The sequence below is a fragment of the Vipera berus genome, assembly GCF_964194415.1.
Source record: "Vipera berus genome assembly, chromosome: 10".
Classification (NCBI taxonomy): domain Eukaryota; kingdom Metazoa; phylum Chordata; class Lepidosauria; order Squamata; family Viperidae; genus Vipera; species Vipera berus.
Window position 1 is genome coordinate 18,439,977 of NC_138213.1, and position 14,902 is coordinate 18,454,878.

Sequence of the window (14,902 nt, forward strand, 5' to 3'; positions counted from 1 at the left end):
TGTTTATAGTGATGTCATCCAGATGGTGTCTCTGAATGATCCACTAGAGGGCTGAGCCGTCACCTATCTCCTGATCTCTTGATGCCTTCCCACAACACTCAAGTCAGCCACCCCAGCCCACAAGCCTCTCCTCAGCTACGTACGGCCTTCTTCTCTTCCTCCTCCTTCTGCTTCTTCTCTTCTGCAGCCTGTTCTTTGGTCTGCTGCTTCTCTTCCTGGCGCAATTCGTACTTGCTCCGCAAGTCCCGCGGGGGCTTGATGGCGTATTTCTTAGCCTTCTCCTTTTTAGCTTCCACTTGGACCTGGGGCCAAAAAACAATCCCTCTTTTTTAATCCAATCTTTGGAAGTTGTTCATCCCTAAATGTCTGCTTATGGTCAGGAGACGCAGGTGAAGACCAAATGCTTTGAATTGTGCAAAAGGGATGTGACATATTCTGCTCCAGGCCATCACTTCAGAGAGAGCACAGGGATCGCCCAAACCTCTTGAACTTGGTCACCGATTCATTTTCTACATTTGTACAAGTAGTCCTCACTTAAAAACCGGCCATTTTCAAAGGAACAACAGGCAAGGAATGAGTACTTGATGACCCATAGAGCATGCCCAGCTGTTGTAAATGGTTGGGGCGCCCCCCCGAGTCACATGGCCACTTGTTAGGTGGGTCAGCTTCATGGTCCATGATGGTGTTCTGCGGTCACCTCATTCACTATTTTTTTTACAATAATTGCTTGCTTCCTTCCTTCCTTCCTTCCTTCCTTCCTTCCTTCCTTCCTTCCTTCCTTCCTTCCTTCCTTCCCTCCCACCCTCCCTCCCTTCTTTCTTTTCTCCCTTCTTTCCTTCTTTCCTCCATTCCTCCCTCCCTCCCTTCTTTCTTTTCTCCCTTCTTTGCTTCTTTCCTCCATTCCTCCCTCCCTCCTTCCTTCCTTCCTCCCTCCTTCCCTTCTTTCTTTTCTCCCTTCTTTCCTTCTTTCCTCCATTCCTCCATTCCTCCCTCCCTCCCTCCTTCCTTCCTTCCTTCCTTCCTTCCTTTCTCTCTCTCTCTCTCTCTTTCTTTCTTTCTTTCTCTCATTCTCTCTTTCTTTCTCAATGGTCTAACTTGCTGTTCCTCAAACTTGACAACTTGAAGATGTGTGGACTTCAAGTCCCAGGAAGTCCATATATCTGCCACTTGCCGAAGTTGAGAAACTCTGGTTATCTAAAATTAAAGTGTTACTAAGCTTTAGTTAACCGACTGCATTAATGAATTGCATCAGAAATTTAATTTTAACTGGGTTTTTTTATTTTTCTCTCAGGGACTGATTTAATCTTTTTAATTGTTTTAACTTTTGTATTGATTTTTCTTTTAAACACCCTGTAAACCGCCCTGAGTCCTTCAGGAAAGGGCGGTACATAAATCTAAAAAATAAATAAAATAAATAAATCACATTGCATTAATCAAAAACCACTGTATCGAAACAATACAAAGCACTACCCGAATTATACAACAATAATTACAATTAAAAAAAATTCCTCCGAGAAGCTATTCGACCACAATATGCACTTTTGGAGTCACTGAAGCAGGAGGCGTGAGCTTAAATAGACTCCAGAAGGTGGTAGAGGACAGGAAGGCCTGGAGGAACGTTATCCATGGGGTTGCGATGAGTCGGACACGACTTCGCAGCTAACAACAACAACAATTATTATTATTATTATTATTATTATTATTATTATTATTATTATTATTATTATTATTATTATTATTATTTTAACACTCTCCAAATCGAAAGGATGTTGCCCTCTCGTGGGCTTTGCAGGCCGTGGATGCAAAGGTCAGAAAATGACTTGTGGGGATAATTTTGGGGTGGGGCTGGGGCCGTAAATTAACATTTGAAGAAAGGAAGTGGGTAGCCATGGGCTGGGGAACAAGGCAGAGTTCGCATGCAGGGCTGGGAGTTCCTGTTTCTTTTTTGGGTTCTGGAGTGGGGGGGGAAATTCTGTGGGTTTTTCTGTGGTTTCCCAATGACGTTGAACCCATTTCTGAAGTGCACAGCACGGCACTTTCGCTGCACTTCCAGCCTTGAAAACAGGCGGGGGGTGGGGGGAATCAGTAATAACTGTAAGAGGCGAGTCACATTAGCAGCCCCCAAGTAGGCGGCGTCTAGTTGGACCCTTTCCCGACTAACCAATACCCTGAAAAGACAGAAGCTTTGCTGAGCTGCAGGGTTGAAATGACAAGGTTGCAATCAGGATTCGAATCAAGGACAAAGTACAGGTAGCCATCAACTTATGGCTGCAACTGAGTCCAACATTTCTGTGGCTAAGCAAGACAGTTTTTGAGTTTTGCCAATGTTGGACGACCTTTCTCCCCAGCGTTGTTAAACGAATCGCCATGGTTGCTCAGTCAGCGACGCGGTTGTGAAGTGAATCTGGCTTCCCCAGCGACTTTGCTGGTCAGAAGGTGGCCAAAGGGGATCACGTGACCCTGCCGGGACGCTGCAAACGTCATAAATATGCCAAGCCTCCGGATTTTGATCATGTGACCATGGGAATGCTGCAACGATTGCAAGTGTGAAAAAATGGCCTTCAGTCACTTTTTTCCCCAGTGCCGTTGTAACTGAGTGGTCACTAAATGGACGATTGTAAGCCAAGGGCTACCTGTATTTAGCCCAGGGTTCTCAATCTTGGGAATTTAAAGATAGGAGGAACAGTTCCCGGAATTCTCCAACAAGCCGTGCTGGCTGGGGAATGCTGGAGCTGAAGTCCACCTATCTTAAAATTCCCAGGGTTGAGAAACACTGTTGTAGCACTTCATATGCCACACAAAATGAGCTCTTGCCTTTTCATAAAACCTAAAAAAGAGGCTACTGGATGACTCCTGATTTAAAATCAAAGTACACAGTCAGAACTTAGTCGTCCACTCGTTCTTCTCTCTCTCTTTCTTTCTATCTTTTTAGCAACCCCAAATTATTTATACTTATTCATTAAGTATTTAAATCCCGCTTTATTATTCCCTATAAATAAGTCCAGGCAGCAAACATACTTAATATTCCTTCTTCCTCTTGTTTTTCTCCACAACAACCCTGCGAGGTAGGTTGGGTTGAAGGAGAGAGGAACTGGCCCAAAGTCACCCAGCTGGCTTTCATGGCTAAGGCAGGACTAGAACTCACCGTCTCCTGGTGATTGGCCCAAAGTCACCCAGCTGGCTTTCATGGCTAAGGCAGGACTAGAACTCACCATTCTCCTGGTGATTGGTCCAAAGTCACCCAACCAACTTTCATGCCTTAAGTGGAACTAGAACTCACTGCCTCCTGGTGATTGGCCCAAAGATACCCAGTCTGCATTCGTGCCTAAGGCAGGACTAGAACTTACCACCTCCTGGTTTCTAGCTTGGCGCATTAACCTGTAGGCCAAACTGGTTCTGGATCCCACTCTAGTCAGGTTCTCACCTCTTCTGGCTTCTGTAAGAGTGGGCACACTTCCTTGGACTCATCCATCATGCAGATCTCCTTGGTGGCATAGCCGTTCACGCAGTAGGCATCATAGCCCGCCCCAATCAGCAGAGAGCATAAAAGGACACTGAAATCAAAGCAGTTTCCTCGTTGGTACTTCAAGATGGTTGTTGGTGAACATAAATAGCTGGGCTGGAGAGAGAAGACACAACAAAGATGATTAGAGGTTTGGACGCTAAAACATATGAGGAACGGTTGCTGGAATTGGGTATGTCTAGTTTAATGAAGAGAAGGACTAGGGGTGACATGATAGCAATATTTGAGGGGCTGCCACAAAGAGGAGCGGGTCAAACTATTCTCCAAAACACCAAAGACCAGGACAAGAAGCAACGGATGGAAACTAGTCAAGGAGAGAAGCAACCTAGAACTAAGGAGAAACTTCCTGACAGTTAGAACAATTAACCAGTGGAACTACCTGCCTCCAGAAAACGTGGGCGCTCCATCACTGGAGGTTTTTAAGAAGAGACTGGACAGCCATTTGTCTGAAATGGTATAGGGTTTCCTGCCCGTCCAGGGGGTTGGACTAGATGACCTCCATGGACCCTTTCAACATTATTATTATTATTATTATTATTATTATTATTATTATTATTATTATTATTATTATTATTATTATTATTATTATTATTATTATTATTATTACATCCTTTAACCTGCTGTGGCTTTTAATCTTTTTACTGCAACTTTAGTTTTCTGCATTGCTTATTTTTTATTATTGATTACTATTGATTTCACTCTGAATGTTTTATACTTGTTTCATGCTTCAATAAAAATTTTGATACACTGTGTTTACTCATAGTTTATTTAGTTCAATAGATATACAACTTTAAGTTCATTAGATAGACCACAAAGATGAAAGACACAAGTCTACAAAATATACCAGTTAATGAATATAATGAATATGTCCGACTGATTGATTGATTATATGCCATGAATTCCCTGTCGACTTGTAGTGACCAGATAGATGGGCCTTCTCCAAGACAATGTCCTTAACCTGGTCTTTCAGATCTTCCAACGACGCATCCATTGGCACTGTGGTCGTGATAGCATGTGTGAATGGCCTTGGACGAGGGAGTTAGGAAAAACTGATGAGGCGGCCTGCCTTAGGCCATCTTTATCACCACATCTACATGGCTTTGAGTTCTTCTTTGCGTCAGCTCCCCTGTGGGACTTAAGTTTCAGGTTACCCAGGCTGGCTCTATTTCTTACCGGTGCTAAAGGAGACACAAGAGGCTCCATGCTGAGGTAGTCAGAAACGAAACGGGCAGCACTATCCCAGTTGTATAACTCTGAGTAGGGGAGCAGACTTGGCCGGACAGTTGTGCTTACAAATTTCTGCAAGAAAAACGCCATTGGGTTACTTTTACAAACAAAGCCAACATCAATCAGGACTCTGAGCTCATCAGAAATATAATCCCATGTCAACGGAGTTGAGATTTGAATTCAAGAAAGCCAATTTGCTCTAGAGGTGAAGGACCAAGGCTTAGAAATCAGGAAATTGTCAGTTCTAGACCTGCCTTAGGCACAAAAACCAGCTTGGGGAATTTGAGCCAATCACCAGGAGACAGGGAGTTCTAGTCCATGAAAGCTGGCGGGGGAACTTTGGGCCAGTCATCAGGAGAGGGTGAGTTCTAGTCCTTTCCTAGGCATGAAAGCCAGCTGGGTGACTATGAAGCAATCACCAGATTGTGATTTCTAGTCCCACCTTAGGCACAAAATCCAGATGGGTGACTTTGAGCCAGCCCCTCTCCCTCAAACCAGCCCACCTTACAGGGTTGTTGTTGAGGGGGAAAATAGGACAAAGAAGGAGTATTGTCTGTGTGTTTGCCACCTTGGGTTATTTATAAACATAATAAAGGTGTGATAAAGACCATTTTAAAAAGAATCTTGTAAAAGCTCTAGCATTTCCATATTATGCGTCAAAACATACAAGCAAAACATTCTCGGATATGATACAAAAGCTTATGTCTCTTCATGGCTAAAAACAATGTGCTTCCAAAATACCAGCCCAACTCTGGAAAAAGGATTTGGTAAAACTGGCATTTTTTTTGGTAATTTTTGCTTTTTGAAAATGGACTGCATTAACCCTGATCATCTCACGATACGATCACATGCTTTGTCATTTTTTTTTATTAAAAAATGTTTTTTAAAGTTCTGTTTCAACTTTTTAATTTTCTGTGAAGTTTACAGATAAGAAAGTTCATGGAAAATCTCCTGCTTTCGTAGGTCAGTATAACATTCTAAGAAACTCTGCAAAATAAATGAGCTTATTTCCAAACACAACTCACGACATGTAAACGTTATATTTTTTAAAAAAACAGGTTTGCCAGCTGCTGTTTGCTCTTGGCTCTCTCCACACAAAAGCAGGAGCAGGCTTTGCAAATGACATGCAGAAATCCATCCCAGGGAAAAAATTTACAGATTGTCTTCTTATCCTGATCAGATAATGCCAGAGAGGATGTTTATGGGCAACTCTTACACCATTATAATTTTGCAACTGGGAGGCCAGCCGCTTTGCCAACAGATAAGCAAATCTAAAAGTTTTCCTTTCAGAGATTCAACAACATTCCACTTTAAAAAAACAACCAACAACAACATCGAAGAGAACTTTAAAAATTAGGATGTGGAGGACAAACAGTGAAGGATTGTGGTGTTTTGTTTATAACCTGCAATTTCTTGGGGAAACCACTTCAGAAAATTCCTGGAAATTGAGTTCCTGGATTAGCTTCATAAAAATCTTCTGCCATTTTTAACAAGCTGGGTGGAAGTTTGTTCTCCTCTATTTCGTTAAAAGCTGATCAACAAGCTTGTTTTTTTTAAATAAATAAATAAATAAATAAATAAATAAATAAATAAATAAATAAATAAATAAATAAATAAATAAATAAATAAATGGTGTCACACAAAGAGTAGATGAGGAAGCAACAGCTTTGAAAATAGCTGAATTGGGGGTCCTGGAAAGTGGTTCCCCATAAAATGGGTGCACCTCCCACACTTCCAAAATATACGTCTGATGACAGTGCTAATTGGTGTTTGAGTTAATGAGCGATAGGGGCAAATTATGGACAGAGAGGGAAGATGCTTCTTGTGCTTTGGTTAAGATGGAAAATTGGCCACCATTGACCGGTTTAATTTCCATTCCTTGGAAATTACTCTGAGGTTTCACACAAGCGTAACTCTAGGGTGACATGATAGCAGTCTTCCAACATTTGAGTGGCTGTCACAGAGAAGAGGGGGGGGGGTCAACCTATTCTCCACAGGACCAATAAAGCAGGATAAGAAATGACAAAAGGAAACATCAAGGAGAAATCCAGCCTAGAACTAAGGAGAAATTTCCTAAGAGTGAGAAAAATTATTCAGTGGATTAGAAATTCAGAAATTGTGGGTGCTCCATCACTGCAGTTTTTTAAAGAAGAGATTGGACAGCCATTGAGACGTGGTGGCGCAGTGGTTAGCAAGACGTATTACAGGCAAACTCTGCCCATAGCCTGGAGTTCGATCCTCACTGGCTCAAGGTTTACTCAGCCTTCCAAGGTCAGTAAATTGAGGACCCAGATTGTTGGGGGGGGCGCAATATGCTGACTCTGTAAATCACTTAAAGAGGGCTGTAAAGCACTATGAAGCAGTATATAAGTCTAAGCGCTATTGCTATTGCCCTTCCTTCCATCCATCCATCCACCATCCATCCATGATGTGCAGTGGTTAGAATGCAGCATTGCAGGCTGACTCTGCCCACTGTCAGCAGTTCGATCCTGACTCACTCAAGGTTGATTCAGTCTTCCATCCTTCTGAGGTCAGTAAAATGAGGATCCAGATTGTTGGGGGCCGTAGGCTGACTCTGTAAACCGCTTAGAGAGGTTGTAAAACACTATGAAGTGGTAGATAAGTCTAAGTGCTACTGCTATTTGTGCAGAAAGGTATAGGACAGGGATGGCGAACCTAGGGCACCCGTGCCAGAGGCGGCACTCAGAGCCTTCTCTGTGGGCATGCACGCCGTCGCCCCAGCCCCGCCTCCCCCCACAGCCCCCTCCTCACCAGCAGCCCCCTGGAGGAGAGTCACCCCCCCCCCGGTCGTGGCCCGGGCAGAGCAGCGCAGCCAGGGACATGGCAGCTGGGCACAGGTACAAGAGTTTGCCCCCGTGCCCCACAGCATCATGCTGCAGGGACGCCTGGGCGATCTGCTGTGGTGGGCCGTGGAGGCGGTAGGTGGCCCTGTGAGGGGGCGGGGCTGGGGTGGGGCAGAGTGGGTGGGGCAGGAGGTGGGGCAGATTAGGCAGGGCAGAGGGCAGAGCAGAGTGGGCAGGGCAGGGGGCAGAGCAGTTTTAGGGCACTCGGTGTCTAAAAGGTTGGCCATCACTGGCGTATTCTGTTACGACCATTTCTAGCAGACCATTCTCAGCCTGTTCATCAAGCATCGGTTTCCAGATTCCTGGGGCAACTTGGAATTTTCCTTCCAGAGTTCTTTGCCCGACTTACTTCCACTCCACATTCGTTGATTGGGTGAAGGAAGAGGGGCACACGGTCCGGGCAAAGGTGCGCGTATTGCCGATGAAAGTTATCAGCCACCTGTAGAAGCAACTGCTCCTTGGGCGTGTTGGTTTTGTACGACTCCGGCAAGTGAGCTGTGTCAATCTTGCTCCAATCAAATTCACTATATGCAGGAAAGACCAAAAAAAAGGAAATGCAGGTCGTCCTCGACTTACAACAGTTCGTTTAGTGACTGTTCAAAGTTACAACAGCACTGGAAAAAAGTGACTTAGGACCGTTTTTCACACTTACACCCGTTGCAGCATCCCCCCTGGTCACGTGATCAAAATTTGGATGCGTGGCAACTGTCTCATATTTATGACGGTCACAGTGTCCCTGGGTCACGTGATCCCCTTCTGCGACCTTCTGACCAGCAAAATCAAGGGGGGGGGAGCCAGATTCACTTTACAAACATGTGATTAGCGTAACAACTGCAATGATTCACTTAATAACTTTGACTAGAAAGGTCATAAAATGGGGCAAAACCCATTTAACAAATGTCTCACTTAACAATTTTGGGCTCAATTGTGGCCGTAGGTCGAGGACTACCTGTAGAAAGATTGGCAGAGAACAAATGTATTAGCTCCTTTTAGAGAGTGAAATCCTTCCTTGTTGCATTCAACAAATATTTAGGCTGCCTTACTCACATTTGCAGGCAGTCCTCATTTAACAGCCGTTTGGTTAGTGTCTGTTTGAAGTAAGTTGATAAAAGTTGAATTATGACTGGTCCTCGCACTGATGCCCATTGCAGTGCCCTTGCAGCCACGTGACTGATTCAGGTGTTTGACAATGGCGAAGAGAAGAGAAGAGAAGAGAAGAGAAGAGAAGAGAAGAGAAGAGAAGAGAAGAGAAGAGAAGAGAAGAGAGGAGAGGAGAGGAGAGGAGAGGAGAGGAGAGGAGAGGAGAGGAGAGGAGAGGAGAGGAGAGGAGAGGAGAGGAGAAGAGAAGAGAAGAGAAGAGAAGAGAAGAGAAGAGAAGAGAAGAGAAGAGAAGAGAAGAGAAGAGAAGAGAAGAGAAGAGAAGAGAAGAGAAGAGAAGAGAAGAGAAGAGAAGAGAAGAATAATGTAGACTAGACTAAACTAGACTAGATTAGACTAGACTAGACTAGACTAGAATATAATAGACTAGACTAGACTAGACTAGACTAGATAGAATAGAATAGAATAGAATAGAATAGAATAGAATAGAATAGAATAGAATAGAATAGAATAGAATAGAATAGAATAGAATAGAATAGAATAGAATAGAATAGAATAGAATAGAATAGAATAGAAATTCTTTATTGGCCAAGTGTGATTGGCACACAAGGAATTTGTCCCCTGTGCATAAGCTCTCAGTATTGTGAGAGGTTGTGCCTTACAACAGCCACAACATCCCATGGTGACAAGTTTACCAATTGTGACCTTCCCAGATGGCTTCAGACAAGCAACATCAGTGGGAGAAGCCAGCAGGAAAAATTGCGAGTCACATCCACACTATCTCTCACTTAACAACCATGGGGATTCCCTTAACAATGACCGCAAAAAATGTCCTAAAATTGGGTGCAATCATTTAAGCAATGCATTGCTTAACTGTGAGTTTTCTGGTCACTAGGCGGTTGTAAGCCAAAGGTTACCTGTAGCTTTCTCATCGAGAATTCTAGATAAAAGAACTACAGGTAGTCCATCAGGTATGACCACAACGGAGCCCAAATTTTCTGTGGCTAAACAAAACGGTTAAGTGAGTTTTGCCCCATTTTATGACCTTTCTTGCCATAGTTATTAAGTGAATCACTGCCGTTCTGAAGATAGTAACACGGTTATTAAGTGAACCTGGCTTCCCCATCGACTTTGCTGCTCAGAAAGCCGTAAAAGGGGGATCACGTGACCCTGGGACACTGCAATCGTCATAACTACGTGACAGCTGCCAAGCGTCCCAATTCTGACTGCGTGACCACAAGGAGGCTGCAACGGTCGTAATCGTGAAAAACAGTCATAAAGTCACTTTTCCCCAGTGCCGTTGTAACGTTGAACAGCCACTAAACAAATGGTTGTAAATCAAGGACTATTTGCAGCTAGGAATTTGCTGAGATTTCAGGGACTGACTCCAACAAAAGGAGACCTTGTTTTGCTCTAAGCTAGAAACACAGCACTTTCTGACCAAGTTCAAGGTGCTGTGCTAATGTGCTTGTTCCATCCTGCTGCAATTCCACTGAAGTTTAAGAGTATTTTTTTAAGAAGTTCCTGCAGCATAAGAAGAACAGAGAACTTCAGCTTTTCCCTGCTATCGTGTCAAAACAACCTTCACCCGTCCTTGAGTCAGCAGAAAATGACTGGCATGATAAGCTTCCTCTTGGCCCATCGCTCTCCTGCCTCAGTTACTTCTGCTCCCGTGCGGCCCTGACTCTCGGAGTAAAGGGTGATAACCCTTCAGAGATTTCACACACTTTGAGGCTGCCAAGGGTGATGTCAGAAGAAAGGGGAAAGCTATTTAGCACAATTCCCAGGCTGAAAAAGTTGTTGCCAGGCCACATTTCTGCCCAGGCTCAGTGCACGTGAGCAAGGGCGCTGAATCTACATGCAAATTTGAATCCCTCACTTCTAGAAGAATGGCATTGTTTTGCAATATCCCCAAAATTTGGAGAGATGCATCCTTTGTCTAAAAGGGACGTGGTGGCTCAGTGGGTTAGGATGCTGAGCTTGTCAATCAGAAGGTCAGCAGTTTGGCGGGTCGAATCCCGAGTGCCGCGTAACAGAGTGAGCGCCTGTTACTCGTCCCAGCTTCTGCCAACCTAGCAGTTCAAAAGCACGTAAAAATGCAAGTAGAAAAATAGGGACCACTCCAGTGGGAAGGTAACAGCGTTCCGTGCGCCTTTGGCATCTAGTCATGCCGGCCACATGACCACGGAGACGTCCTCGGACAAGCGTGGCTCTTCGGCTTTGAAACGGAGATGAGCACCGGCCCCTAGAGTCGGAAACGACTAGCACGCATGTGCGGGGGAACCTTTACCTTTACCTTTGTTAGGCATATGGTGTTAGCCTACAATGTTGGGTTGAAAATATAGTAACCATGATGCTATGTCTTTAAGATGTTAATTGGCCAATGGGTGTGTAAGTGTTCTCATGGCCATAAGAGGAAGCTAGGAACGTAGCTTCTCTCTCTCTGAACTCACTGCTTTCTACTGTTACTGTTTTTGCTTTGTTACCTGAACTGTGTATTGACCTCTGGACCCGTAAGAAGACTTTGTATTTTGGATTGCTACTTGGACTGTTTATTTTTGACTGTGCATTTTTGTTCTTACACCACCTTAAAGTAAACTACTTTTTGCTTTTACAACTCAGTGTACCGTACTCCTGTGTGACTTTTACTGCTCTCAGTACCCTTCCTTGTCTGTGCAACTCTTTGGTAGCACAAGGAGACCTCTGCACAACAAATCCTTAACAACCTTTATCCTTTGTCTGCGGGCCACAACACTGCTCCAAATTTTGTATAACTGCAATTGACATCTACTTTGATGCGGCCTCGGAAGGGTTACAACAAAAAAATCTATAATGTGGATTTTCAGAACATGCCAATACATTTCAATGTAGATTTTCACAACATGCTAATAAATTTCATCGTGGATTTTCCCACCATGCTACAACGTGGATTTTTCAGAACATGCTAATAATTTTCAATGTAGATTTTCACATGGTAATAAATTTCATCGTGGATTTTCCCACCATGCTACAACATGGATTTTTTTCACAACATGCTAATAATTTTCAATGTAGATTTTCACAGATGCTAATAAATTCCAGTGTCGATTTTAACAAGGGGTTAACACATGTCAACCCAGATTTTCATACTGTGCTAATAAATGTCGGTGTGCATTTTCACAATGGGCTAATCAATTCCGCCTTGCTAAATTTCAGGCACAACCTATTGTGAGAACCCAGAAAAGGGGTCAATACAGTAACTCACTTTCATGCGCCAAAGTTAGATAGGGCTTACCCTACAGCTTTAGGAACTTGGACTTTGATCCGCGACAGCTGCTTCTTCAGGTCTTGGAGTTCATCAGTAAACTTCGAAGATTTTTTTTGCAATTCTTCTTCACCTCCCGTTTGGGGAGATCCAGATTTTTCCTCTTGACCTTCCATCTTGCTACTCGCAACAGCACAGATTGTCTGAAAAAACCTGGGTGATAAAGTCATAGAAAGCAAAATAACACCTCCAGAACAAAAGATGTATTATTCATCTATGTCAGGGGTGATCAACCTTGGACCGTTTGTGACTTGTGGACTTCAACTCCCAGAATTCCCGAGCAAGCAGGGGTGGGGAACTATGGCCTTTTTTAAGACTTGTGGACTTCAATTCCCAGAATTCCCGAGCCAGCAGGGGTGGGGAACTATGGCCTTTTTTTAAGACTTGTGGACCAATTCCCAGAATTCCCGAGCATTATCTTTAAAAGGCCAGTTATTTTTGGAATCAGTTTTCCAAGGAAGCAATCAATATTTGAGAAAGATGTTATTCAAACTGTGGGATTTCCTGCTAAATTTCAACGGTATTATCTGTCAGGTGAATGAAAAGTTATTTTTTATGCATTCTAGTCAACCAGTTCTGGAAAGAAAGGACACAGAATGATGGAACGTGACTCCTAAGCCTTTTAGGATCAAATGGGATGAAAAGTAGAAAATCCATACAAAAATAGATATACAGGTAGTCCTCAACTTACAACAGTTCATTTAGTGGCTGTTAGAAGTTACACTGAAAAAAGTGATTTATGGCCACTTTTCACACTAACAACCGTTGTAGCATCCTCATGGTTGTGTGATCAAAATTCAGACACTTGGCAACTGACTCATAGTTATGATGGTTGCGGGGGTCCCAGAGTCATGTGATCATCTTTTGCGATCTTCTGACAAGCAAACTCACTGCAGAAGCCAGATTCGCTTAACAACCGTGTTAATAATTTCACAACTGCAGTGGTTGACTTAACAAATACGGCAAGAAAAGTTGTAAAATGGGTCAATACTCATCTAACAAATTTCTCACTTAACAACCTAAATTTTGGGCTCAATTGTGGTCGTATGTTGAGGACTACCTGTATCAGAGTTAGAAGGGACCTTGAAGGTCTTCCAGTCCAACCCCCTGCTCAAACAGGAAACCTAATACTATTTCAGACAAATGGCTGTCCTGTCTCTTCTTAAAAACCTCCAGTATAACTTCTGGATATAACTTCTGGTGGTAAACCATTCCACTAATTAATTGTTCTCACGGTCAGGAAATTTCTCCTTATTTCTAGATTGGATCTCTCCTTCCTAAGCATCCTCCGTTTCTTCTTGTCCCACCTTTGGAGAATAGGTCGATCCTCTGTTCTTTGTGGCATTTCTTAGCAACAGAAACTTTGTGCTCAGTTGTGAAAGCAAACTGAGGTCTACCCATACCCTTGGTTCATGCTAACTCACTTGTTCACGTGTTGTGTGAACGGAACACTTCTCCTTTCAGAAATTTAGTTCCATGGGATGAAAATTGACTATCAAAAAGCTTCTGAGAAGCATTCATGGAAGGAAATGCCTCACAGTCTCTCAGTAACAGTTGTGGACAAGCCTTGAAGCTAATTATTTTCCTGAAATACAAATCAGGATGAATAACTTGCATGGGTTTGCCTTATCTCTGCCTCCACGCAAACAAGGAATTCCAAGGAGGTTTGTAAACAGCAAAGCAGAAATATAAAAAGGGCTGGCAACTTTACAACAGGTCAAGCTGCCCCCCCCCTCCCCAGTCCTCCCTCCCTCCTGATTTTGCCCCTTTCCTCTGAGATAGAGGAAAGATAGAAAAAAGGAAAGTAGCCTTCAAGCATATCCTTGATTTAGCATTATTTGTGTAGGATATATCGGTAGGACCGTTATTCCGGAAGATTATTTTAAGATTAGATTCTGTAATCACCAATGTTTCTCAATTAAGCCCTGCCAAGGAAAAATATGATGGGCTAAAGACAGAAATATATATATATTTCTGGATTTCTCCTTCCAGAGATTTGAAACTCCTGAGACTGCAGGCATTCTCAGCTCGATAATTATAATTTTCACTTCCCATTTTTAATTCAGTTTGTTTGTTTTCTTTTCTTTTTGTTGAGAAATGAAGCTTTGTAGCAACTGAAACACAAAGCTTTCTTCCAGCTTTCCGGCGTTTTTGGCTAACAAATATGACAGAGATATACTACCAGGAGAAAAAAAAGATTTTCCTTCATGGAAAGTGAGAATTATTCTCAAACCAAAGCAGAAGTCTGGACTTTAAGACACAGCAAGCAGTGAAAAGCTTCCCTTTAAAAATAAATTAGTGCAAAGAGAAGGTTGCAATATTTCTACCAGGTGTTTCTCCCCATAAGCTTCTGAACTTTGGAAAAGTTGAAAATATGTCAATGCTTCCATGCCTGCATCTACAAAGCAATGATGGTTAAGGAGTGTGAATTGCATTGGCAGTTTTGCCCTTCGCTCCTCTTCGTTTAGTTGACCTTAAATACGTTTGTCCCTTTTCTAAATTCACCTTATGGATGGGTCACCCTTCCCTCCTACTGACCTCCAAGTCTCTGCTCTTTCCTGCAAGGTCTGTTGATCTCTGTCTCCATGACAACCAGCTTCCGGAAGCAGAGGCCTCTGGGAGTCGTAGTTTCCTCCTTTGCCTCAACGAGCTTAAAGTTGCTTCAGGCTGCTGAAACAGGGATCTTAAGAAGCAAAAATAGCAAAGCAGAATGAAATTTCTGAAGGATTTCTAAAAGAATGCTCCAGCACTTCCTCTGCAGTAACAAAAACTCACTTGTTGGTTTTGTTTAATTTTGTAACCCCCCCCCCCTTTTTATATATCGCTAGAAAAATAATAGTTATGGCAAACAAACTTCCATAATAAATCAATATAGGTGGTCCTCAG

At 43.1% G+C, this 14,902-nt stretch overlaps 1 protein-coding gene across 1 annotated transcript in view; it reads right to left on the reverse strand.

Annotated features, from left to right (window-relative positions):
• Positions 1-12,132, reverse strand: part of DRC7 (dynein regulatory complex subunit 7) — a gene marked incomplete at its 5' end in the record, with an annotated part of 40,645 nt that extends 28,513 nt beyond the window's left edge. The window contains 5 exons of the mRNA XM_081335892.1: positions 144-302; positions 3,425-3,619; positions 4,697-4,822; positions 7,964-8,138; positions 11,987-12,132. Coding sequence (XP_081192018.1) covers positions 144-302; positions 3,425-3,619; positions 4,697-4,822; positions 7,964-8,138; positions 11,987-12,132 — 801 coding nt within the window. The remainder of the gene's footprint in view (positions 1-143; positions 303-3,424; positions 3,620-4,696; positions 4,823-7,963; positions 8,139-11,986) is intronic.
• Between the last annotated feature and the right edge of the window lie 2,770 nt (positions 12,133-14,902).